The 27,675-nt window shown below is 48.4% G+C and overlaps 1 protein-coding gene across 1 annotated transcript in view; it reads left to right on the forward strand.

Moving 5' to 3' along the window:
- Nucleotides 1-27,675, forward strand: part of LOC144479415 (disintegrin and metalloproteinase domain-containing protein 10-like) — a 128,610-nt gene that overhangs the window by 8,662 nt on the left and 92,273 nt on the right. The window contains exons 3-4 of the mRNA XM_078198058.1: nt 8,039-8,157; nt 15,301-15,459. Of these exons, the coding sequence (XP_078054184.1) occupies nt 8,039-8,157; nt 15,301-15,459 (278 nt within the window). The remainder of the gene's footprint in view (nt 1-8,038; nt 8,158-15,300; nt 15,460-27,675) is intronic.

The following is a 27,675-nucleotide window of genomic DNA, read 5'->3' on the forward strand; positions in this document are numbered from 1 at the left end:
AATTGTCCCTCAGTGTACCCAAACAGGCGCCGGAGAGTGGCGACTCAGGGATTTTCACAATGACTTCATTGCAGTGTTAATGTAAGCCTATTTTTGACACAAATAAATAAACGTAGAAAAAAAGAAATCTGCCATCCTTACCTGGTCTGGCCTACATGTGACTCCAGACCCACTGCAATGTGATTGACTCTTAACTGCCCTCTGAAATGGCCTTGCAACCCACTCAGTTGTGTCAAACTAACTGCAGAAAAATCAAATAAGAATAAAATTGGCCACTACATTGATACAAATCACTAAACCACCTACTAATTAATTATATTATGAAAGGCAGGAATATCTTTTAAACGTGACTCCCGGACTCATTTGGTGGTTTTCACCTCAGTGAAGAAGAATATGGAATCTCTGTCCCACCTGGCTCCTGCCCCTCCTGTCTGGCAGTTCAACTTCCAGTTGAAGGGGTTGTTCCATAACCCAGGAAATTTCCCCTCATAAAACTTCAAAAGTAGAATTCAGAGATGCATGTGTTAAAGGAACATCTGTGATTATGGTAGACTTTAATCTGCATGTAGATTGGGAGAGTCAAATTAGTCACAGAACAATAGGGAAGGAATTTCTGGAGCGGGTACGGGATGGTTTTCTGGAGCAATACGTTGAGGAACCAACAAGGGAGCAGGCCAACTTGGACTGGATATTGGGAAATGAGAAAGGATTGGTTGGCAATCTAGTTGTGAGAGAACCCTTGGAGATGAGTGACCATAATCTGGTAGAATTCTTTGTCAAGGTGGACAGTGATGTAGTTGATTCTGAGACCAGGGTCCTGAATCTCAATAAAGGTAACTATGTTGGTATGAGGCATGAATTGGCCATGATGGATTGGGAAATATTACTGAAAGGAAAGACAGTGGACAGGCAATGGCAGGCATTTAAAGAACGAATAGGTGAACTCCAGAAGTTTTGTTCCTGTTTGGTGCAAGAGTGGTAAGGGAATTGTGGCCAAACCATGGCTTACAAGGGAAATTAGAGATAGTATCAGATTCAAGGAAGAAGCATACAAATTGGCAAAAGAAAGCAATAGGCCTGAGGATTGGGAGCAGTATAAAATTCAGCAAAGGAGGACCAAGGGAATGATTAAGAAGGGAAAAATAGAGTATGAAATAAGCTAGTGGGGAACATAACTGACTATAAAAGTTTCTATAGGTATGTAAAGAGAAAAAGATTGACAAAAATGAATATAGGCCCCTTTACAGTCAGAAATGGGAGAATTCATAATGGGCAATAAAGAAATGGCTGAGGAATTAAGTTTGTACTTTGCTCCAGCCTTCACAAAGGAAGAGATGAATAATGTACCAGAAGTTCTGATGGAAACAAGTTTTAGTGAGGAGCTGAAGGAAATCAACATTAGTAGAGAAATGGTTTTGGTGAAATTGATGGGATTGAAGGTGGATAAATCTCCAGATCCTGATAATCTTCATCCCAGAGTACTTAAGGAAGTGGCCCTGGAAATAGTAGATCCATTGGCAGTTATTTACCAAAATTCCTTTGGCTCTGGACTGGTTCCTACAGATTGGAGGGTAGCTAACGCAAGCCTGCTATTCAAAAAAGGAGGTAGAGAGAAAACAGGGAACTATAGACCCGTGAGCCTAATGTCAGTTCTGGGGAAGTTGCAAGAATCCATTATTAAGGATTTCATAACTCTGCATTTGGAAGGTAGTGGTATAATCAGACAAAGTCAGCATGGATTTACAAAAGGGAAATCACGCTTAACGAATCTATTGGAATTTTTTGAGGATGTAACTAGTAGTGTTGACCATGGAGAACCAGTGGATGTGGTTTATTTAGACTTTCAGAAGGCTTTCGACAAGGTCTCACATAACAGGCTACTATGTAAAGTTAAAGCATATAGGATTGCAGGTAATGTCTTGAGATGGATAGAAAACTGATTAGCAGATAGGAAGCAAAAGGTTGGCATAAATGGGTCTTTTTCTGATTGGCAGTCAGTGACTAGTAGGGTTCCACAGGGATCTGTGCTAGGACTCCAATTGTTCACATTATATATTAATGATCTGGAAGAGGGAACTGAATGCATTATCTTCAAATTTGCAGATGATACAAAGTTGGGTGGGAGGGTGAGCTGTGAGGAGGATGCAGAGATGCTTCAGCGTGATTTGGACAGGCTGAGTGAGTGGGCATCTGTATGATAGATGCAGATAATGTGGATAAATGTGAGGTTATCCACTTTGGTAGCAATAATAGGAAGACAGATTATTACTTAAATGTTATTTAAATGATACTCAATGAGACCTTGGAGTCCTCGTGCATCAGTCGCTGAAAGTAAGCACCCAGGTACAGCAGGCAGTAAAGAAGGCAAGTGGTAGGTTGGCCTTCACAGTGAGAGGATTTGAGTAAAAGGGTAGGGATGTTTTGCTGCAATTGTACAGCGTGTTGGTGAGGCCACACCTGGAGTATTGTGTGCAGTTTTGGTGTCCTTATCTGAGGAAGGATGTCCTTGCTATAGAGAGAGTACAGCAAAGGTTTACCAGGCTGATTACTGGGATGGAAGGTCTGTCATATGAGGAGAGACTAAGTCGGTTAGGATTATATTCACTGGAGTTTAGAAGAGTGAGAGTGGATCTCTTAGAAACTTATAAAATCCTAACAGAGTTAGACAGAGTAGATTCAGAAAGAATGTTCCCGATGGTGGGGGAGTCCAGAATGAGGGGTCATAGTTTGAGGATAAGGGGTAAACCTTTTAGAATTGAGGTGAGGAGAAATTTCTTCACCCAGAGAGTGGTGAATGTGTGGAATTCACTACCACAGAATGTAGTTGAGGCCAAAACGTTGTCTGATTTCAAGAAGAAATTAGATATAGCTCTAAGGGCTAAAGAGATATGGGGAGGAAGGGGGTTCAGGATATTGAATTCGATGATTAGCCATGATCAAAATGAATGGTAGAGCAGGCTCGAAGGCCGAATGGCCTCCTCCTGTTTCTAGTTTCTATGTCAATAGATGAAACTTGCCGAGTCCATGTGAGGCTGTGTGAAAACTCCAATTCTCTATTTTAAACCCAAAAGAAAATATTTTTCTTCAACTTGTTTGGGTTTTGGAGTGGGAGGGAACTCCCTGTCAAACTCCTGTCGAACTCCTGTCAAACTCCCTGTCAAACTCCCTGTCATACTCCCTGTCAAACTTCCTGTCAAACTCCTGTCGAACTCCTGTCGAACCTCCTGTCAAACTCCCTGTCAAACTTCCTGTCAAACTCCTGTCGAACTCCCTGTCGAACTCCCTGTCAAACTTTCTGTCAAACCCCCTGTCGAACTCCCTGTCGAACTCCCTGTCAAACTTTCTATCAAACCCCCTGTCGAACTCCCTGTCGAACTCCCTGTCAAACTTTCTATCAAACCCCCTGTCGAACTCCCTGTCGAACTCCCTGTCAAACTTTCTATCAAACCCCCTGTCGAACTCCCTGTCGAACTCCCTGTCAAACTCCCTGCCAAACTTTCTGTCGAACTCCCTGTCGAACTCCTGGTCGAACTCCCTGACGAACTCCTGTCGAACTCCCTGTCGAACTCCTGGTCGAACTCCCTGACGAACTCCTGTCGAACTCCCTGTCGAACTCCTGTCGAACTCCCTGTCGAACTCCCTGACGAACTCCTGTCGAACTCCCTGTCGAACTCCTGTCGAACTCCCTGTCAAACTTTCTATCAAACCCCCTGTCGAACTCCCTGTCGAACTCCCTGTCAAACTTTCTATCAAACCCCCTGTCGAACTCCCTGTCGAACTCCCTGTCAAACTTTCTATCAAACCCCCTGTCGAACTCCCTGTCGAACTCCCTGTCAAACTTTCTATCAAACCCCCTGTCGAACTCCCTGTCGAACACCCTGTCAAACTTTCTATCAAACCCCCTGTCGAACTCCCTGTCAAACTCCCTGCCAAACTTTCTGTCGAACTCCCTGTCGAACTCCTGGTCGAACTCCCTGACGAACTCCTGTCGAACTCCCTGTCGAACTCCTGGTCGAACTCCCTGTCGAACTCCTGTCGAACTCCCTGTCGAACTCCTGTCGAACTCCCTGTCGAACTCCTGGTCGAACTCCCTGTTGAACTCCCAGTCAAACTCCTGTTGAACTCCCTGTCGAACTCCTGTCGAATTCCCTGTCAAGAAGCAAGGACACAGCTCATGTCACACAGAGTTTGGCCACAATTGTCTCCCCCAGACTTTGGGGCAGGGTCTCTGCTCTGGACCGCTTGGAGGTTTCTGCACTGATAAGTCTTAAACGTTCCCGGTGTGTCCGCCTCCACCACCTTGCTCGGCAGCGGATTCTAGGCCCCCACCACCCTCTGTGTAAAATACGTCCTTCTGATATCGGTGTTAAACCTCCCCCCTCTTCACCTTGAACCTATGACCCCTCGTGAACGTCACCACCGACCTGGGAAAAAGCTTCCCACCATTCACCCTATCTATGCCTTTCATAATTTTATACACCTCTATTAAGTCTCCCCTCATCCTCCGTCTTTCCAGGGAGAACAACCCCAGTTTACCCAATCTCTCCTCATAACTAAGCCCCTCCATACCAGGCAACATCCTGGTAAACCTCCTCTGTACTCTCTCCAAAGCCTCCACGTCCTTCTGGTAGTGTGGCGACCAGAACTGGACGCAGTATTCCAAATGCGGCCGAACCAACGTTCTATACAACTGCAACATCAGACCCCAACTTTTATACTCTATGCCCCGTCCTATAAAGGCAAGCATGCCATATGTCTTCTTCACCACCTTCTCCACCTGTGACGTCACCTTCAAGGATTAGCTCTACCAAAATGCATCACTTCACATGGTGAGTCCAGTTGAGTTTCTGGTCAATGGTAACCCCAAGGATGTTGACAGTGGGGGATTCAGTGATGGTAATGGCATTGAATGAAAAGTAGACGATTGTTAGATCCTCTCTTTTTGGTGATGATCATTGCCTGGCATTTGTGTGGCACGAATGTTACTTGTCACTTGTCAGCCCAAGCCTGGATATTGTCCAGGTCTTGCTGCATTTGAACATGGACTGCTTCAGTATCTGAGGAGTCGCGAATGGTGCTGAACATTGTGCAATCATCGGCGAACATCCCCACCTCTGACCTTACGATGGTGGGAAGGTCATTGATGAAGCAGCTGGAAGACGGTTGCGCCGAGGACACTCCCCTGAGGGACTCCTGCAGAGATGTCCTGGAGCTGAGATGATTGACCTCCAAACACCACAACCATCTTCCTTTTGTTGTCAGGTATGACTCCAACCAATGGAGAGTTTCCCCCTGATTCCCATTGATTCCAGTTTTGCTAGGGCTCCTTGATGCCACACTCGGCCAAATATTGCCTTGATGTAAAAAACTCACCTAATCTCTGGAGTATTTTGTCCATGTTTGAACCAAGGTTGTAATGAGGTCAGGAGCTGAGTGGCTCTGGCAAAACCCAAACTGGGTGTCACTGAGCAGGTTATTGCTGAGCAGGTGCTGCTTGATAGCGCTGTCGATGACCCCTTCCATCACTTTACTGATGATCGAGAGTAGACTGATTGGGCAATAATTGGCTGGGTTGGATTTGTCCTGCTTTCTGTGTACAGGATACACCTAGGAAATTTTCCACATTGTTGGGTAGATGCCAGTGTTGTAACTGTACTGGAAGAGCTTGGCTAGGGGAGCGGCAAGTTCTGGAGCACAAGTCTTCAGTACTATTGCCGGAATGTTATCAGGGCCCATTGCCTTTGCAGTATCCAGTGCCTCCAACTGTTTCCTGATATCACGTGGAGTGAATTGAATTGGCTGGAGACTGGCTTCTGAGATGCTGGGGACCACTGGAGGAGGCCGAGATGGATCATCCACTCGGCACTTCTGGCTGAAGATTGCTGCGAATATTTCAGCCTTATCTTTTGCACTGATGTGCTGGGCTCCTCCATCATTGAGGATGGGGATATTTGGGGAGCCTCGTCCAGTGAGTTGTTTAATTGTCCATTCTCGACTGGATGTGGAAGGACTGCAGAGCTTAGATCTGATCCGTTGGTTGTGGGATCGCTTAGCTCTATCACTTGCTGCTTATATTGTTTGGCATGCAAGTAGTTCTGTTTGGTAGCTTCACCAGGCCAACACTTCATTTTTAGGTATGCCTGGTGCTGCTCCTGGCATGCCCTCCTGCACTCTCCATTGATCCCCTGGCTTGATGGTAATGGTTGATTGGGGAATATGCAGGGCCATGAGGTTAGAGTTTGTAGTTGGGTACAATTCTGCTGCTGTTGATGGTCCTTAGTACCCAGTCTTGCAATGCTAGATCAGTTCAAAGTCTGTCCCATTTAGCATGGTGTTAGTGCCACACAACACGATGGAGGTTATTCTCAATGTGAAGGCTGGACTTTGGGGGCAGTTTTGAGCCCACACTCTCTATCTGCAGGAATGATGGCATGCGCTCAAATTGCGGAGAGTGTGATTCGCGCCGGCGAGTTTCTGGGTTCTGATCTTACTGGCCCCTCACTGGCGGAGTGGCTAAAACACGCTGCGGGAATACAGAGAGCTCATTTTCATACATTAGCATATCACTAGCAAGCTCTCTCTCTGGGACGTCCCCTCCTCACCGGATATTCACCAGCACCATTTACAGCAGCTCACCAGAAGCGAGAACCTGGCACCTTCAGCTCGGAGGGGGTGTTCGAGGGTAAGCCGTGAGGCAGCCAGCACCCTCTGTAGTGAGCACAGCACAGGGGGCACCAGAAAGGCCTCAGGGGACACAGATAGGTTCAACTCAGGGTTGGGGGTGGGGGTCCCAGAATCGCCATTGGGGAGAGGGGTTGGGAGGGGTCACTTGCAGATCTTACCTGCCCCTCATGTCGGGACACTCCTTGCTCTAAAGGGGTTGTAAAGGCTGATAAGCAGGCAGCGCTTCCTGTGCCCTCCTTCCTGGGTTCCTGTCCATATCAAACAGCGGAAGGAGTGCCCTTCCTTAGTGGGACTGGCAAGAGGGTGGGAGGGACAGGGTGGCATGTTGGCACAGTGGTTAACACTGCTGCCTCACAGCGGAAGGGACTCGGGTTCGATTCGCAGCTTGGGTGACTGTGGACTTTGCACGTTCTCCCTGTGTCTGCATGGGTTTCCTCCGGGTGCTCTGGTTTTCTCCCACAGGCAACTAGGGGAATTTCACAGTAATTTCAAAGCAGTGTTAATGTAAGCCTTACTTGTGACTAATAAATAAACTTTACTTTATTTTACATCACACTGCCATTCTCAAGCTCCACAGGGATGAGGTGCCAGGTGAGTGCGATGGTTCCCCCAAGCTTGGTGGCATGAACAGACAGGGTGGAGTCTCTGTGGGTGAATTAAGAGAAATTTATTGCCAAACATTCAAAACAAAATGGTGATCTATCCACACTAGTGTCTATATTCACCCTTGTCCACTAAGTGCCTATGGTTTCTTAATATTCCTCGTCCTCCCACTACCTCCCCAGGATCCACAGCTGAGGTTGAGGTGGCCTGCTAACTTCCATGCCCTATTGCCTGAGATGGCCTTGGCAAGTGTCCCCTGGGGGGGGGTTGGGACCCTGAGGGTCCAGTCCTGTTCGGGCAGCACGGATGTTTGACTGCTTCCCTCCTCGGTGTCAGGGGGCTGGAGGTGTGCGCTCTCAGGGAGGGGGGTGACAGATGGGCTTCACACCCCCAGGGTCCTCTGGCTGGAGGGCCCCGGGCTGCATTCCTGCTGACCTTTGGGTTCCTGGGAGCCCCTATGCTCCTCTGGGATGATTTTTTGGGCTGAGAGATTTATTTCTAGTCTGTAACTTTGGATGTATTTGTGTCCTCCTCAGTCACTGGTGTTTGAGACGATGGTGTGTCTGTAAGCTCGCTGTGTACGATAGACTATTTGGTGGATTGAGTAGCTTCAATGACCTGGTCATCTCTCCCTGTGATCCACTCACATTCTATAGAGTCTGTATCCCCTGGATTCACCCATCACCCACACTGGTCATTAACATTGCCGTAAGTTCATACGGACATCTCACATCGAACATTTCAATTTCAGGAAATTTCACCTCAGATTGAAAAGAGATTGGAGTATGTTTACAGAGGATTTCAGAATGAAAACAGGAAGTGGTCTGGAATCTGCTGACCTTTCCCACATCTACTCCGGGGATCTGCAAGGTAATCTGATTCCGTTACACACAGGGACTGCTGCTGTTTCCACAATGAGGTTCATGATGTCACCGTCCCGCTCTCCGGGGTAACAAACACTTCCCACATACATCGAAACACTTCCCACATCCACACAAACACTTCCCACATCCACCCAAACACTTCCCACATCCACACAAACACTTCCCACATCCACACAAACACTTCCCACATACATCGAAACACTTCCCACATCCACACAAACACTTCCCACATCCACACAAACACTTCCCACATCCACACAAACACTTCCCACATCCACACAAACACTTCCCACATACATCGAAACACTTCCCACATCCACACAAACACTTCCCACATCCACACAAACACTTCCCACATCCACACAAACACTTCCCACATCCACCCAAACACTTCCCACATCCACACAAACACTTCCCACATCCACACAAACACTTCCCACATCCACACAAACACTTCCCACATCCATCCAAAAACTTCCCACATCCATCCAAACACTTCCCACATCCATCCAAACACTTCCCACATCCATCCAAACACTTCCCACATCCACACAAACACTTCCCACATCCACCCAAACGCTTCCCACATCCACACAAACACTTCCCACATCCACCCAAACACTTCCCACATCCACCCAAACACTTCCCACATCCACACAAACACTTCCCACATCCACCCAAACACTTCCCACATCCACACAAACACTTCCCACATCCACCCAAACACTTCCCACGTCCATCCAAACACACTCCACGTCCATCCAAACACTTCCCACATCCATCCAAACACTTCCCACATCCACACAAACACTTCCCACATCCACCCAAACGCTTCCCACATCCACACAAACACTTCCCACATCCACACAAACACTTCCCACATCCACCCAAACACTTCCCACATCCACACAAACACTTCCCACATCCACCCAAACACTTCCCACGTCCATCCAAACACACTCCACGTCCATCCAAACACTTCCCACATCCATCCAAACACTTCCCACATCCACACAAACACTTCCCACATCCACCCAAACGCTTCCCACATCCACACAAACACTTCCCACATCCACACAAACACTTCCCACATCCACCCAAACACTTCCCACATCCACACAAACACTTCCCACATCCACCCAAACACTTCCCACATCCACACAAACGCTTCCCACATCCACACAAACACTTCCCACATCCACACAAACACTTCCCACATCCACCCAAACACTTCCCACATCCACACAAACACTTCCCACATCCACCCAAACACTTCCCACATCCACACAAACACTTCCCACATCCACCCAAACACTTCCCACGTCCATCCAAACACACTCCACGTCCATCCAAACACTTCCCACATCCATCCAAACACTTCCCACATCCACCCAAACACTTCCCACATCCACCCAAACACTTCCCACATCCACCCAAACACTTCCCACATCCACCCAAACACTTCCCACATCCACCCAAACACTTCCCACGTCCATCTGACATTCCTCTTTCCTCCTTTTACCCCAATTACCCAATTTACTTTAAATGGTTTAAACAAGGGATGGAATTGTCACATCAATGCATTGAATGTTATCTTGCACAGAATAAATGTCAGAGAAATAGACCATTCAGCCTGACCAGTCTGTGCTGGCTCATCCATCTGGGCCTCCTCTCATCTTTCACAACCTTCTATTCCTTTCTAAAGAACAAACAAAGAACAAAGAACCGTACAGCACAGGAACAGGCCCTTTGCCCCACCAAGCCCGTGCCGATCATGATACCCTAACTAAACTAAAAAAAACCTTCTGCCTTTACTCGGTCCGTATCCCTCTATTCCCTCCCTATCCATGTACCCACCCAGATGCCTCTTAAATGTTTCTAATGTGCCTGCTTCCACCACCACCTCTGGCAGCGTGTTCCAGGCACCCACTACTCTCTGCATGAAAAAATTCCCCCGCACATCTCCTGTAACGACTTCAATCAGGTCATTGAGGTTGGCCTCTTGGAGTATGAACTCCCTGATTAAGTAGTCAATTGATGGGCCAATCAGGGAGTCTTTGCCTTGTATTTAACAGGGAGTGTCAGTTCCCCCGACACCCCCGGAGGTAGACTGCTGACTGGTAGCACTCTGTGTACTGCTATTGGAATTGTAAATATAGGGATTTTGGTGAAGGGACTTCTGCCTTCACGGACTTATTACACCTCCCTTAAACTTTCCCCCTCTCACTTTGAACCTTGTCCCCTTGTTATTGACACGTCCACCCTGGGTAAAAAGCCTCTGACTATCCACTCTAACTGAGCCCCTCGTAATTTTGTAGACCTCGATCAGGTCTCCCTTCAGCCTCCGTCTTTCCAGTAAAAACAATCCTGGTTTATTCAACCTCTCCTCATAGCCGACACCCTCGAGACCAGGCGACATCCTGGTGAACCTTCTTTGCATTCTCTCCAAAGCTTCCACATCCTTCTGGTAGCGTGGTGACCAGAACTACGCGCAATACTCCAAATGCGGCCTGACCAAGGTTTTATATAGCTGCAACATGATTTCCCAACTCAATGCTCTAGCTGATGAAGGTGAGCATGCCATATGCCTTCTTAATCACCTTGGCCACTTGTGTTGCCATTTTAGGGAACTGAGGATCTGCACACACAGATCCCTCTGTATGTTAAACATGTTCCTAAGGGTTCTGACATTTACAGTATAATTCACAACTAAATTTGATCCTCCAAAATGCATCACCTCACATTTGTCCGGATTAAACTCCATCTGCCATTTCTGTGCCCAAGTATCCTGTTGTATCCTCTGACAATCCTCGGCACTATCAGCAACTCCATCAATCTTCATGTCATCCACAAACTTACTAATCAGACCAGCCACATTTTCCTCCGGATCATTTATATATACCACAAACAACAGAGGTCCCAGCACTGAGCCCTGCTTCCTCATGGACTTATCGAGTTACCCCTTAAATACTATTTGGTTCACTCGCTCCCTGCAATAGTGAGTTTCACAATATCACCATACTTTGGGTTAAGAAGTTTCTTGAATTTTCTAATGGTTTTCTTGGTGACTATCTTATATTGATGGCCTCTGGTTATGCTCTGCCCCACAAGAGGAAACATCTTCCCTTCACCTATCAATATTTCCAGAATTTTCAAGACCCCCATTAGGTCACTCCTCTGCCTTCTTTATTCCAAGGCCTGTCAATCCTTTCCTGATTTTTATACCCGTGGATGTCGTCTATATGGATTTCAGTAAGGCATTTGACAAACTCCACATGGCAGGTTGGTTGAGAAGGTTAAGGCTCACGGGATACAAGGAGAAGTGGCTAGATGGGTGGAGAACTGGCTTGGCCATAGGAGACAGAGGGTAGCGGTCGAAGGGTCTTTTTCCGGCTGGAGGTCTGTGACCAGTGGTGTTCCGCAGGGCTCTGTACTGGGACCTCTGCTATTTGTGATATATATAAATGATTTGGAAGAAGGTGTAACTGGTGTAATCAGCAAGTTTGCGGATGACACGAAGATGGCTGGACTTGTGGATAGCGATGAGCACTGTCGGGCAATACAGCAGGATATAGATAGGCTGGAAAATTGGGCGGAGAGGTGGCAGATGGAATTTAATCCGGATAAATGCAAAGTGATGCATTTTGGAAGAAATAATGTAGGGAGGAGTTATACAATAAATGGCAGAGTCATCAAGAGTATAGAAACACAGAGGAACCTAGGTGTGCAAGTCCACAAATCCTTGAAGGTGGCAACACAGGTGGAGAAGGTGGTGAAGAAGGCATATGGTATGCTTGCCTTTATAGGACGGGGTATAGAGCATAAAAGCTGGAGTCTGATGATGCAGCTGTATAGAATGCTGGTTAGGCCACATTTGGAGTACTGTGTCCAGTTCTGGTCGCCGCACTACCAGAAGGACGTGGAGGCTTTAGAGAGAGTGCAGAGAAGGTTTACCAGGATGTTGCCTGGTATGGAAGGTCTTAGCTATGAGGAGAGATTGGGTAACTGGGGTTGTTCTCCCTGGAAAGACGGAGAATGAGGGGAGATCTAATAGAGGTGTACAAGATTATGAAGGGTATAGATAGGGTGAACGGTGGGAAGCTTTTTCCCAGGTCAGAAGTGACGATCACAAGGGGTCACGGGCTCAAAGTGAGAGGGGCGAAGTATAACTCAGACATCAGAGGGACGTTTTTTACACAGAGGGTGGTGGGGGCCTGGAATGTGCTGCCAAGTAGGGTAGTGGAGGCAGGCACGCTGACATCGTTTAAGACTTACCTGGATAGTCACATGAGCAGCCTGGGAATGGAGGGATACAAACGATTGGTCTAGTTGGACCAAGAAGTGGCACAGGCTTGGAGGGCCGAAGGGCCTGTTTCCTGTGCTGTACTGTTCTTTGTTCCTTGCATATCTGCACCATCCTTGTAAATCTTCTACACACCCTCTCCAGTGCCTCTATATCCCTTTTATAATATGGTGACCAGAACTGATACTGCCAATCTTTTTGCCCACAATGAAAGTGGTGCAGGACCTCCATCAGGTACAGGATAGTCATGAGAAAGTTCAGCAGATCCAGATTCACCAGCGGAAAGCCCCATCACTGAACCCTCAGCTCAGATACAAGCCAACAGCAGATTTCAGAAGGTCAGCCAAGAATCACCTCAAAACTGCTTGGACTCCACTTCCATTACTCTGCAGGAAGCATAGCAGATACCTTCCTTATGGGGATGTCTATCGGAGTTCTGGTGAAGTAATGGCAATGGAGAAGGAACGGCTCCCAGGAAATAACAACCATCAAATAATTTCAGAATTTAGCATGACCAATTCACCTAACCCACAATTCTTTCACGCTGTGGGAGGAAACCGGAGCACCCGGAGGAAACCCACGCAGACACGGGGAGAACGTGCAGACTCCACACAGACAGTCACCCAAGCCGGGAATCGAACCAGGGTCCCTGGCGCTGTGAGGCAGCAGTGCTAACCACTGTGCCACCGTGCCATTGATGCTATAGCTTATAACTACATATGTTAGACACTCAGGCATAATTTTTACTTCCCCCAAGAATTCTCTTATAAGACACATCAATCTTACATGTTCACTTTTGCAGGGACCACCCACGAGTCTGCCACAGTGCTCTGGTTAATTCTCCTCAGCTCCAGCTATTCTCAGAGGTAAACCTTTCATTTACCGCCCCTTGACTGGAGGCCTCGGGCCCTTATTCTGGTTACTTTGCAAACTTCCAAGCTAATTTGTTTGTTGCTTTCTTTGGGACAAGAATCTGTGAGGACCACTGCAGATTCTCTCACCAGCTTCAACAATCCTCCACTTCTGTTCCCTATTATTTATTTCTTTCAATGATCTGCAAACCACACGATATCCAAACTGTAACCCTTACCTTGGCTCTGGGCAAACCTCTGCACGCAACTTCAAAATACTTCAATGGGACATATAAGCAGGTGAATGGATTGGGCAGGCAAGAGGCAGAAGGATAGAAAAGGATGTGACATAGCGACTCAATGGAAAGATACTGCATGTTGTGGATGGACAGGGGAGACAGTGATGTGGTGGTATTGTCGCTCAACTAGTAATCCAGAGACCCAGGGTAATGTTTCAGGGAATTGGGGTTTGAATCCCATCACAGCAGATGTTGAAATTTTAATTAAATAAAAATCTGGAATTAAGAATCTACTGATGACCATGAAACCATTGTTGATTGTCGTAACAATCTGGTTCACTAGAATCCTTTAGAGAAAGAAATCTACTGTTCTTACCCGGTCTGGCCTACATGTGACTCCAGACCCACAGCAATGTGGTTAATTCTGAATCATCCTCTGAAATAGCTCAGCAAGCCACTCAGTTCAAGGGCAATTAGGGATGTGCACTAAATGCTGGCCCAGCCCGTGACAACCACATCCTGTAAACAAATAAAACACTGAAGTTTCAAATAGATTGAATCATAGAATCCCTACAGTACAGGGGGAGGCCTTCAGCCCATTGAGCCTGCCCCGACAATAATCCCACCCAGGCCTTATCCCCATGACCCCACGTATTTACCCGAATCCCTGTGACACTAAGGGGCAATTTAGCATGGCCAATCCAATTAACCCGCACATCTTTGGACTGTGGGAGGAAACTGGACCACCCCAGAGGAAATCCACGCAGACACAGGGAGAAAGTGCAAACTCTACACAGACAGTGACCCAAGGCTGGAATTGAACCCGGGTCCCTGGCGCTGTGAGACAGCAACGCTAACCACTGTGCCACAATGTCGCCCCATTTCATTTGTGTAATAGTTCTTCTCATACATTAGATAGTTGGCATTGAGTCCCTGGTGTTAGAGCAGATGTCCGTCCTCATCTGAATGTCAAACACAGCATCAAGTTTGTGAACTGTAAGCCTCAGATTCAGACTGTTGCCGTGGAGAGGGATGAAACGGATGGTCAGGGAATGGAACTTGTGATGAAGACCAAATGGCTTCAGTCTTTTCAATATAAAGTTCCGGGAGATTTCTGTTGATCCAGTACTTTTGCACATTCTGTTGATCCAGTTTGCACATTCTCCTGGAGTTTGCACATTCTCCTCGTGTCTGCGTGGGTTTCCTCCGGGTGCTCCGGTTTCCTCCCACAGTCCAAAGATGTGCGGGTTAGGTTAATTGGCCAGGTTAAAAAAATTGCCCCTTAGAGTCCTGGGATGCGTAGGTTAGAGGGATTAGTGGGTAAAATATGTGGGGGTAGGGCCTGGGTGGGATTGTGGTTGGTGCAGACTCGATGGGCCGAATGGCCTCCTTCTGCACTGTAGGGTTTCTATGATGATTTCTATGGATGTTGATACCACTCTGAGACAGCAGAGGAGTGAGGGGAGATGGTGCTGAGGTCGGGCTGCGTGTCGTCAGCGTACATGTGAAAACTAACACCTGCTCATGAAAGACTTCAAGGTGAAGCCAGAAAAACACCAGGGAGACGGATAATTTGGTGTAAATATTTATTTTTATTTGACATAAAGGGATGAATGTGGAGTAAATGATGAGTAACAGACCAATCTTTTTCAAATTCAGCAAAAATTATTCAGAAATAAAATCTAGTCTCTGGCACAAGAGACAGCCTGATTAAAGTGACAGACTTTCCTCCACAGGTGACAGAGGTTCCTTTTGTCATGGTTCTATTATCGATGGCCGATTTGAAGGATTTATCCAAACACAGGAGGGGATGTACTATATCGAACCCATTGAGCAATACTTGCAAGAAGAGAATCTGGATGTTCATTCCCTCATCTATCATCAGGATGATATCGGTGAGTGCTGACCTCAAACCCTTCTTTGCACGTGTTTTTTTTAACTTCATTTTTGAGATGTGGGCGTTGCCGGCTGGACAAGCATTTATTGCCCATCCCTAATTTCCCTTGGCAAGGTGGTGATGAGCTGCCACCCTGAACTGCTGCGGCCCCTGAGGTATAGATACACCCACTGTTAGAGAGGGAGTTCCAGGATTTTGACCCAGTGACAGTGGAGGAACGGTGAGTCAGGATGGTGAGTGACTTGGGGAACACAATTCACAGAGTCACTGTATGTTTCCTATCTGATTGCTTTGGGGCAGAGCCCTGGGATCCAGAGGAAAATAACTCTGGAACTAACTTGCAGCTTTGCTAGAGATTTCTTGAGACTGGTTCAGTTTCACTAGTTTGGACTTGTTAGCTCAATCAGTATGTATTAGTATTCAACTGACATGTTATCCATTATCATTGGAGCAAGATTAAAACATCTTCTCATCCCTCTGAAAACATCGGGCCTGATTTTACCATTTTGAGTCTAAGTGCCGAATCTGGGCGTCAAATAGATCCGAGCCTGGAATCCTCTTTCCAGCGCGCCCATACGCGTTTTGCCGGCTCCAGTCCGAACCGTGCTGTGGGCGGGGCTTAGCGCTGGCGGGACGATCGGAGCTCTGAACTGCGCATGCGCAGTTCGAAAAAAATCTGGAAAAGCGCACCCGTGTCAGATCACAGATCTGAGGAGTAGAAATGATGCCTTGACTTAAAATCATACCTGCGAGAAAATTCTCACTCAGAATAACAATTATTTGTTAGTTTAAAAATATAACCTGTTCCTGGGCAAGCCGCTCAGAAGCAATAAACACAGCTGCATGTATTTAACTACATTTGCAATTTGCATCATTCTTGCTGATCAGAAGTAACTTTTAATATTTCCATGATGCCACAAATCTGTGTTGTTAAACACAGATAATGAGTGGGTGCCGAAAGATTTCCATGGACCAGTCTGTCAGTCAGTGCTCCCACTGATCCATCCTGTACCAATATCTCTGTCCAGCTGCCTGGAAACCGTCGAGTCTCATCTGGAACAACTGAATTTGGTCAATAAATTATCTTTTTTGCCTTTGATGCTGAAATAAAAATCTCACCATTCACCGGACTCTGAAATGTCTTGCTGCACTTTACACTGGAGGCTGTCAGCTCTCTTCCAACTGGTCCGATGTTGGCCACTTCAGTCATTACTGCAGTTGAAGAAAAGTCTATGGTGACTGTATATTTCATCTATAAGAATGCTGGCTTTTCACGCTGTGATATATGTGCGTTCAGTCTTTTGAGTCATGCCCCCGATTCCAGACATTAGATAAACATCCATCTGAAGTTTTTGTGGCGAAGCAAAGTCACATGACCCAGGACACCTACCTTTTGGCCAGTTTAATAATACAGACCCCCCTGAGAGGCAGGCCCCCCTCGGCAGACCCCCCCCCCCCAACCAGAGATCCATCTGAGCCCCCTCCTCCCCCCCAACCAGAGATCCATCTGAGCCCCCTCCTACTCCCCCCCAACCAGAGATCCATCTGAGCCCCCTCCTACTCCCCCCCAACCAGAGATCCATCTGAGCCCGTCCCCCCCCTCCCCCCAACCAGAGATCCATCTGAGCCCCCGCCTCCCCCCCCCCCCAACCAGAGATCCACCTGAGCCCCCTCCTCCTCCCCCCCCAACCAGAGATCCATCTGAGCCCCCCCCTCCTCCGGTGGACGCCAGCGGAACGGTGTGAAGCCCGGTCACTTTAGCCGTGGCTCCAAGTCTGTGGCCAGGAAGGTGCTGCAGGCTCTCGAAGGACTAAAGATGATCGAGAAGGATGGAGGAGGGAGACCAGCGATCGAGGCAGGTTGGGGGTGTGGTCTGCCGAGGGGGGCCTGCCTCCCAGGGGGGTCCGATCCCGGGGGGGGTGGTCAGCAGGGGGTGGGATGCTCTGCCGGGGGGCTCTGCCTCCCGTCGGGGGGGATCTGCCTCCAGGGGAGGGGGGTTGGTCTGCCGGGGTGGTTAGCGGGGGGGTCTGCCAGGGTGAGGGGGGTGGAGGGATTGCCACTGCTGGGGGACGTGGGCTGGATACCGGGGCGCTCTGAGAAGGATGGTCAAGAAGGATGGTGGCCGCAGACTGACTTCACAAGGGCAGAGAGAGGCTTCAGAGGTTCCCCTGCAGAATAGGAATCCGCTTCGGACTTTTATTTAGCAGGTCGCTAAAAGCGCGGATCCGGATCGGGCAGCACGGTGGTAAAGTGGGATTTGGTGGTAGGGTTGGGCACGCGGTTCACTAAATCGATTTAAATGCACGCTAATGCATTTAAATCGTCGGGCCGCCCGATTCGGGCGTGGACCGGATCCGCGCCCGAATCGGGTGTCGGTAAAGTCGCGATTTGCTCGGATTCGGGTGCAGATCGCGTTAAAGTCCTGATGCCCGAATTTACTGCGATTTCGCACCCGAAAATGGCGCAAAGTGTTGGTAAAATCGGGCCCATCGTCTCTTTCTGATCAAATTGATTGGCTCTACCCTGTCTCTTCTCCTGATCACTCAGCCCATTGAGTCTGTCACACCAGCTGGAGTTAGTATTGGGCTGAGTGTAGGGACCCTGGCCTGTCTCGGGAGTGGGCAATCAAGTCACTGACACACAAAGTGCTGTTTTCTGATGAGTGCTTAAACTTCAGTGCTGCTTGTGGGATCTTGCTCTGTGCAAAAAGTTTCTTCTTTACTTCCTCTTTTCTTTCCTTCAGTCAGGTACAACGAACAATTGGGAAATGGAATGGAAAGTGAGTGGATATTACTGAGGGGTTGCAGTATAAGATTGGAGAAGTCTCACTGAACAGGGCTTTAATGAAACCACACCTGGAGTACGATGTGCTATTTTCATCTTTTTATATGTCCACCTGGGAGATCAGGCAAGGTCTCAGTTTAACCAGAGGAACAGCACCTCTGACAGTGCAGCAGTCCCTCAAGTACTACACTGGAGTGTTAGCCTAAATCACTTGCTCAAGTTTCTGGAGTGAGGGTTCTTGGTGAGGTGGAACCTGAGCACTCCAAATCATAGAAACATAGAAAACTACGGCACAAAACAGGCCCTTCGGCCCCACAGGTTGTGCCGAACATATCCCTACCTTTTAGGCCTACCTATAACCCTCCATCCTATTAGGTCCCATGTACTCATCCAGGAGTCTCTTAAAAGACCCTATTGAGTTTGCCACTGACAGCAGCCGATTCCACTCGCCCACCACCCTCTGTGTGAAAAACTTCCCCCTAACATCTCCCCTGTGACCTACCCCCCAGCACCCTAAACCTGTGTCCTCTCGTATCCTTGCTATAACATTTCTATTCCGCAGCTGCACTGAATACCCTGTCATTTGATTCAATTGTTTAGGTTTTTTGTCCAGTCACTCGATACTGCTGCTTATTGTTGATATCGGTGTTTTATTCAATATGGTTCATTTCATGCCCACATTCTCTAACCTTTGACATTTCTCTTCAGCCTCTGTAATGCACTGGCCACAGGGAATCAAGTTCTGATTGCCCCAGCTGACCTCAGCCTCCTTACTGGGGAATAGGAGCTTTCAGCAGGGGTATGGCTCGGGTTGGAGGTCACTGGGAGAGCAGGGACGATACAATCCAAGATTTCGTACTACATTATGTGAGGCCTGGTGAGTGGAAGCCTCACAGTGAGCTGAGAGTCAAAGCTGAGGACATATCCTGCCGGCCCGACGTGTTGACCAGGAGATATAGAGGTACAGAGTAAAGCCTGGGTTTACTCAGCAACTGCTCTGACCAGACAGGAGATTTAGAGATGTTTTCTGCAAGGCCTGTGATTTCCACTCCTGTTAAAAGGGAGATCATGTTTTAACGTGAGCGATAAAAGATTTTAGTTTACCCTTGTTCAATCTTTTGTAATCTTTGGCCTGACCCGGGGCCTGGGGGTGGCAGGATGCTGTGTCCAGTTAGAAACCAGTAACATTTTGTTCAGCTGAGATTAAAGACACCTGCTTTTGGAACAAACCCCAAAGATTCCATGGGATCTGAACTAATATAATAAACTTTACTATACACCGTTAGAAAAGTAAAACAAGCCCTATATATGTGTGTATATATATCTCAGACTCTAACGTGAGGCACCTTTGAATTAACAGACAAACCATGGTCAGACACACCACACAGTAAATGACAGGTGCAACCAAGACAGAGTCCATGGATTTCTCATGAACCCACTCAGACCTTAGTCAACTAATCCCACTGAACCTTTGTCTTTCTCATTAGCATTTCCAGTCTCTTCCTTTGAAGATCTTGTTTCGGAATTCTCTCCAAAAGCCACTAACATTCCTAAATGAGTACCTTTCTTTGCCCCAAAGGCTCACAGCACGGAGACAGTCTGTTAACTGTGGCTCATCCTTTAATTTAATTCCATTGGAACCGCTGTCAGTGCTCTGTCTTGTCTCTGACACTTCTTGCTTGGCTCCCCTGAAGCTGACTGCCTGACTGAATAATACTGACCTGCACATGAACTGACCAGGGAGACCAAAGCACTCACAGAGGGTCCCCAGACTTGTCATTAAGCAGCAAGCAACAGGGTTAGAACATGGTGTATCTTTAAATGTCCCAATCTCCACACAACAATGGATTTTGTGACATAAATGTGTGTGTGTGTGTCTGTGTGTGTGTTTGTGAGTGTATGTGTGAGTGTGTGTGTGCGTGTCTGAATGTGTTTGTGGGTGTGTGGGTGTGTGTCTGTGAGTGTGTTTGTGTGAATGTGTGTCTGTGAGTGTGTGTCTATGAGTGTGCATGTGTGTGTCAGTATGTTTGCGTGTGTGTGTGTGTGTTTGTATGTGAGTGTGTGTGTCTGTGTGTATGAGTGTGTGTGTCTGTGTGTGTGTGTGTGTCTTTGAGTGTGTGTCTGTGTGTGTGGGTGTGTGTCTTTGAGTGTGTGTGTGTGGGTGTGTGTCTGTGAATGTGTGTGTGAGTGTGTTTGTGTGAATGTGTGTCTGTGGTATGTGTGTGAGTGTGTGTGTGTTTGTGTGGGTGTGTATCTGTGAGGCTGTGAGTGCGTTTGTGTGAATGTGTGTCTGTGAGTGTGTGTAAGTGTGTGTGTGTGAATGTGTGTGGGTCTGTGAGTGTGTGTGTGTGTCTGTGTGTGTGTGTGTGTGAGTGTGCATGTGAGCGTGTCTGAGTGTGTGTCTATGTGTGTGAGTATCTGTGTGTGTGTGAGTGTGTGTGAGTGGGTGTGTGTGTGTCTTTGTGTGTGTTTGTGTGTGTGAGTGTGTGTGTATGAGTGTGTGTGTTTGTGTGAGTGTGTGTTTGTGTGTGTGTGTTTGAGTGTGTGTGAGTGAGTGTGTGTGTGAGTGAGTGTGTGTGTAAGTGTGCGTTTGAGTGTGTCTGAGTGTATGTGTATGAGTGTATGTGTATGAGTGTATGTGTGTGAGTGTGTGTGTGTGTCTGTGTGAGTGTGTGTGTGAGCGTGAGTGAGGGTGTGTGAGTGTCTGTGTGTGTGTGAGTGTGTGTGTGAGTGTGAGTGAGTGTGTGAGTGTGTATGAGTGAGTGTGTGCGAGAGTGTGTGTGTGAGTGTGTGCGTGTGTGTGTGAATGTGTGTGTGTGTGTGTGAGAGTGCGTGTGTGTGCGTGTGTGTGTGAATGTGTGTGAGTGTGTGTGTGAGAGTGCGTGTGTGTGTGTATGTGTGAGTGTGTGTGTGAGTGTGTGTGTGAGTGTGTGTGTGAGTGTGTGTGTGTGTGTGTCTGTGTGTGAGTGTGTGTGTGTGAGAGTGTGTGTGTTTGTGAGAGTGTGTGTGTGAGTGAGTGTGTGTGTGTGTGCGTGAGTGTCTGTGAGTATGTGTGTCTGTGTGTGTGTGTGTGTGTGTGTAAGTGTGCATGTGAGTGTGTCTGAGTGTGTGTCTATGTGTGTGAGTATCTGTGTGTGTGTGAGTGTGTGTGTGAGTGGGTGTGTGTGTGAGTGTGTCTTTGTGTGTGTTTGTGTGTGTGTGTGTGAGTGTATGTGTGTGTATGAGTGTGTGTGTTTGTGTGAGTGTGTGTGTTTGTGTGAGTGTGAGTGTTTGTGTGTGTGTGTGTGTTTGAGTGTGTGTGAGTGAGTGTGAGTGTGTAAGTGTGCATTTGAGTGTGTCTGAGTGTATGTGTATGAGTGTATGTGTGTGAGTGTGTGTGTGTCTGTGTGAGTGTGAGTGTGAGTGTGAGTGAGGGTGTGTGAGTGTCTGTGTGTGTGAGTGTGAGTGAGTGTGTGAGTGTGTATGAGTGAGTGTGTGCGAGAGTGTGTGTGTGAGTGTGTGCGTGTGTGTGTGAATGTGTGTGCGTGTGTGTGAGTGTGTGTGTGAGAGTGCGTGTGTGTGCGAATGTGTGTGCATGTGTGTGTGTGTGTGTGAGAGTGCGCCTGTGTGTGTGCGTGTGTGTGAGTGTGTGTGTGTGTGTGAGTGTGTGTGTGTGTGTGAGTGAGTGTGTGTGTGTGTGAGTGTGTGTGAGTGTGTGTGTCTGTGTGTGTGTGAGTGTGGGTGTGTGAGTGTCTGTGTGTGTGTGAGTGAGTGTGTGAGTGTGTATGAGTGAGTGTGTGCGAGAGTGTGTGTGTGAGTGTGTGCGTGTGTGTGTGAATGTGTGTGCATGTGTGTGTGTGTGAGAGTGTGTGTGTGTGTGAGAGTGCGTGTGTGTGCGAATGTGTGTGCATGTGTGTGAGTGTGTGTGTGAGAGTGCGTGTGTGTGAGAGTGCGCGTGTGTGTGTGTGTGTGTGTGTGAGTGTGTGTGTGAGTGTGTGAGTGTGTGTGAGTGTGTGTCTGTGTGTGAGTGTGTGTGTCTGTGTGTGAGTGTGTGTGTGTGTGTGTGAGGGAGTGTGAGTGTGTGTGAGTGTGAGTGTGTGAGTGAGTGTGTGTGTGTGTGCGTGAGTGTCTGTGAGTATGTGTGTGTGTGTGAGTGTGTGTGTCTGTGTGTGTGTGTGTGTGTGTGTGAGAGTGTGTGAGTGAGTGTGCGTGCGTGAGTGTGTGTGCGTGAGTGTGTGTGAGTGAGTGTGTGTGTGCGTGAGTGTCTGTGTGTGTGTGTGTGTGTGTGTGTGTGAGTGTGAGTGTGTGTGTTTGTGTGTGTGTGATTGTGTGTGAATGTGTGTGTGTGAATGTGTGTGTTTCTTTGAATTCTCCAATGATGAGTACAGCTGGTGTGTTTACACTAAAGCATCTCCGTAACTATGTGGAGCTGCAATGAGTTTTACTCGAACTCTAACTTTGGAGTTTCAATGTGATTTGATCTTAAACTGTCCCCGGAAATAGGAAAAGGGAGATTGTAACTGGAAACCCGTACCCAGTCTCCAAGCGGAGAAACCCAATATAAAGCACGGGAAGCCTCACTGAACCCTAATGAACCCAATCTGAAACTCGCGCCAGTCAGAAGCTTAACCCCCACCAGCTACATGAGATTGCTGTGATCAGAGTGACGATTAACGGACCCTTGTCCCAGAGCAGCCCCTCTCTGTCTTCTGATCTAGATGGCGCATTGTGGATCAAATGATTGAAAATCTCAGAAGAGATTCAGACGACAACTCGGTCTATGTGAACAAAGTAGTTTTGAGTGTAAGATGTTGTGATAAAGCATTGCCAGGCTGCTGTTACACCAGGACAAATTATTCTGCATTTTCTACAGGTTTGGCACCATAGCTGCATTTTCCAATTATCAAAAGAACATTTTAATTGTCGGTGCTGACTCAAACATACAATAGATCTTTGTGAGGCTTTTGAATAAAATTTACATTTAGAGACTGGTGGGGTTTTAGTTATTTGATGTTATGTTTGCCAAATGATACCTTGGAAATTGGCAAGTTCCTAATGAATGTGGTGTTTCTACATCAGTGAGAAAGTTCCTTCAACACTTATGATTTCTTATTTGCTGCCACAGTTCCATGGTTGAAACCATATCCCCAGTAAAACTCTCTCTCTCACCTCACTCCCCTCCCCATCACACTCCCCCGTCCTGTCTCTTTAACTTTGAGGGACGCAGATTTGGACATATCCGATGTGCAACTAGATTAACGCTGATGCGCGATATAACACACGAGAGGCGTGATGTACTCGGGAAATAAAGGCTTTTATTGCCAACAATAACAGAGCTACCATATACAGTACACGATCCCAGACTAAAGGGTCACCAGGCAGAGCAGTGACCTTTATACCTCTCCCAGGAGGCGGAGCCAACTGGGGTGTACCATAGGACTATATTAACAGGTAGAACAGCCCAACCCTAACCCCAACAGTAACATATATACAGACTCATAGTACTGGCCAGACCATGGCTCAGCACTACCTGGTGGGAACCAACAATGGTTCACCACAAACGCATCATTGGCTGGCTGGGCCCACTCACTTCTTCCAAAACTGGCCATTACTCCTGAAATTCAAAGATAATCCCTGGTTTATTTTCTTCACAAATGACCATCTCCTTAAACCCTAAACCCCTCCATCCTCACCTCCAAAAAGTGTGAATATTCCAGCCTGACTTTGTCACGCATCCCTTCATTTAACCCTCCCAACCAAAGTTCCCCTAATGTTCCCCCACCCTAGCCCTGTACTCTCATCATTCCCTGATGCCCTTTCCAAGCTCATCTTGTCCATGAGACCCATCGCCTATTCCCTCGAATCCAATCCCACCTGGCTCTGTTTCCTAGTCCTCTTGGCCAATACAGTTAATGTTCCCATTCTTCAGCTCCCTTTGTGTTTCCACCTTTGGCAATGTGTTTGATCCTGATCTCTGCCACTTCCAACTCGCTAACCTCTCCCTGAATTCCTTCCCAAACCATCCCCACTTCCTTCCCCTCAAAACCTCTCTCTTTAATCGAGATTTTCGCCATCTGCCCCAATATCTCCCATGGCGTGAGGTTGCAATTGTTTAACAATGCTCCCATGAAGCACCTTCGGAAGCTTTACGATGTGAGAGGGGCTATATAAATGTAAGTTGTTATTGTAATCAGTCGGATTGTGGCTGATTTGGTTGATTTGGTTCTGATGTAGGTGGTGGGGTTTTTCAGCCCTTGCCTGGATTAGATCAATGTTGCCTATATTGAAACCACGATCCTACACAATCTCAGGGTGATAGGTGAGTATAATGAGGGCAGCATTGGAAATGTTGCCATGGATACAAGTGTCTGGCTCCTGCTTTATGTGGAGATCTGCCCCCTCCCCCAACACACTCAGGCATAAATGTGTCTGCTCCACAAATAAGGCCTCACAATTAGATCATCAACCCCCGACAGTGCAGCACTCCCTCAGTACTGACCGTCTGACACTGCGGCACTCCCTCAGTACTGACCCTCTGACAGTGCGGCACTCCCTCAGTACTGACCCTCTGACAGTGCAGCACTCCCTCAGTACTGACCGTCTGACACTGCGGCACTCCCTCAGTACTGACCCTCTGACAGTGCAGCACTCCCTCAGTACCGATCCTCTGACAGTGCGGCACTCCCTCAGTACTGACCCTCTGACAGTGCAGCACTCCCTCAGCACTGACCCTCTGACAGTGCGGCACTCCCTCAGTACTGACCCTCTGACAGTGCGGCACTCCCTCAGCACTGACTCTCTGACAGTGCAGCACTCCCTCAGTAGTGACTCTCTGACAGTGCAGCACTCCCTCAGCACTGACCCTCTGACAGTGCGGCACTCCCTCAGCACTGACCCTCTGACAGTGCGGCACTCCCTCAGTACTGACCCTCTGACACTGCGGCACTCCCTCAGTACTGACCCTCTGACACTGCGGCACTCCCTCGGTACTGACCCTCTGACAGTGCGGCACTCCCTCAGTACTGATCCTCTGACAGTGCAGCACTCCCTCAGTACTGACCCTCTGACAGTGCGGCACTCCCTCAGTACTGACCCTCTGACAGTGCGGCACTCCCTCAGTACTGACCCTCTGACAGTGCGGCACTCCCTCAGCACTGACCCTCTGACAGTGCGGCACACCCTCAGTACTGACCGTCTGACACTGCGGCACTCCCTCAGTACTGACCCTCTGACAGTGCAGCACTCCCTCAGTACTGACCCTCTGACAGTGCAGCACTCCCTCAGCACTGACTCTCTGACAGTGCAGCACTCCCTCAGTAGTGACTCTCTGACAGTGCAGCACTCCCTCAGCACTGACCCTCTGACAGTGCGGCACTCCCTCAGCACTGATCCTCTGACAGTGCGGCACTCCCTCAGCACTGACCCTCTGACAGTGCGGCACTCCCTCAGCACTGACCCTCTGACAATGCGGCACTCCCTCAGCACTGACTCTCTGACAGTGCGGCACTCCCTCAGCACTGACCCTCTGACAATGCGGCACTCCCTCAGTACTGACCCTCTGACAGTGCGGCACTCCCTCAGTAGTGGCTCTCTGACAGTGCAGCACTCCCTCAGCACTTACCCTCTGACTGTGCGGCACTCCCTCAGTAGTGACTCTCTGACAGTGCAGCACTCCCTCAGCACTTACCCTCTGACAGTGCAGCGCTCCCTCAGTACTGACCCTCTGACAGTGCGGCACTCCCTCAGTAGTGACTCTCTGACAGTGCAGCACTCCCTCAGCACTTACCCTCTGACTGTGCGGCACTCCCTCAGTAGTGACTCTCTGACAGTGCAGCACTCCCTCAGTAGTGACTCTCTGACAGTGCAGCACTCCCTCAGTAGTGACTCTCTGACAGTGCGGCACTCCCTCAGCACTGACTCTCTGACAGTGCGGCACTCCCTCAGTAGTGACTCTCTGACAGTGCAGCACTCCCTCAGTAGTGACTCTCTGACAGTGCGGCACTCCCTCAGCACTGACTCTCTGACAGTGCGGCACTCCCTCAGTAGTGACTCTCTGACAGTGCAGCACTCCCTCAGCACTGACCCTCTGACAATGCGGCACTCCCTCAGCACTGACTCTCTGACAGTGCGGCACTCCCTCAGTAGTGACTCTCTGACAGTGCAGCACTCCCTCAGTAGTGACTCTCTGACAGTGCGGCACTCCCTCAGTAGTGACTCTCTGACAGTGCAGCACTCCCTCAGTACTGACCCTCTGACAGTGCGGCACTCCCTCAGTACTGACCCTCTGACAGTGCGGCACTCCCTCAGTACTGACCCTCTGACACTCCCTCAGTACTGACTCTCTGACAGTGCGGCACTCCCTCAGCACTGACCCTCTGACAGTGCAGCACTCCCTCAGCACTGACTCTCTGACAGTGCGGCACTCCCTCAGTAGTGACTCTCTGACAGTGCAGCACTCCCTCAGCACTGACCCTCTGACAGTGCGGCACTCCCTCAGCACTGACTCTCTGACAGTGCAGCACTCCCTCAGTAGTGACTCTCTGACAGTGCAGCACTCCCTCAGCACTGACTCTCTGACAGTGCGGCACTCCCTCAGTAGTGACTCTCTGACAGTGCAGCACTCCCTCAGCACTGCAGTGGGAACATTTGCCTTGATTTTCTGAGTTGAAACTGAGTCCGTAACCTTTATATTCAGAGACAGAATGAGCCATGGCTGAAACGTTTGTACATATGGATGCACAAAAGTGGAATAGAAAGAGCCAGCTGTGCCGTGTTGCTGTTTGGAGTCAGCCTGTGTCTATTGTATTGTGACTCAGCTGTGTGTGATGTGTGGAGTGTCTGATCCCCGACAGGATGTTCAGAGTGGATCTGTCCGCTAGTAACCCCACTATTCACAAACTCACAGCCAATCACATACTGCCTCTCCTCTCTCAATGCTTCAATTTGCATGGTTAACCCTTTGGCACCTTTCTGACCTCTGCTTTGTAAATCCAGATCTTTGTGAACTCTCTCACTGCTGCTGCTGTGTTGTCAGTGTGTTTAACATCTTAGGCTGCTTGTTGATCAGAGATATCCGGATTGCGACTCTGCTGTGTGAGATTTTATAAATCTGGCTGGAAGAGGGGGAGATTGTTTCACACAGCGGGTTGTTGTGGTCTGGGGAACACTGCCTGAAAGGGTTGTGGAAGCAGATTCAATCGTAACTCTCATTAGGGAACTGGAGAAATGCTTGATAAGGAGAAAGTTGCATACTGGTGGGGACAGGGCAGGGGGTGTGTACCTAATGAGATAGCTCTGTCAAAGCGGCTCAGTCAAACCTGGCAAGACTTCAGCTCAGCAATGTTGGACGCTATCATTCCCAGAGACCTTCCAGAGAAGGAGCTGGAGTCAGCAGTCCTGAGTGGTCAACGAACTGGAATAACCTCAATGTTTTTTTTGTGCAGAGGGTGGA

The sequence above is a fragment of the Mustelus asterias genome, chromosome 26 (assembly GCF_964213995.1).
Source record: "Mustelus asterias chromosome 26, sMusAst1.hap1.1, whole genome shotgun sequence".
NCBI lineage: Eukaryota > Metazoa > Chordata > Chondrichthyes > Carcharhiniformes > Triakidae > Mustelus > Mustelus asterias.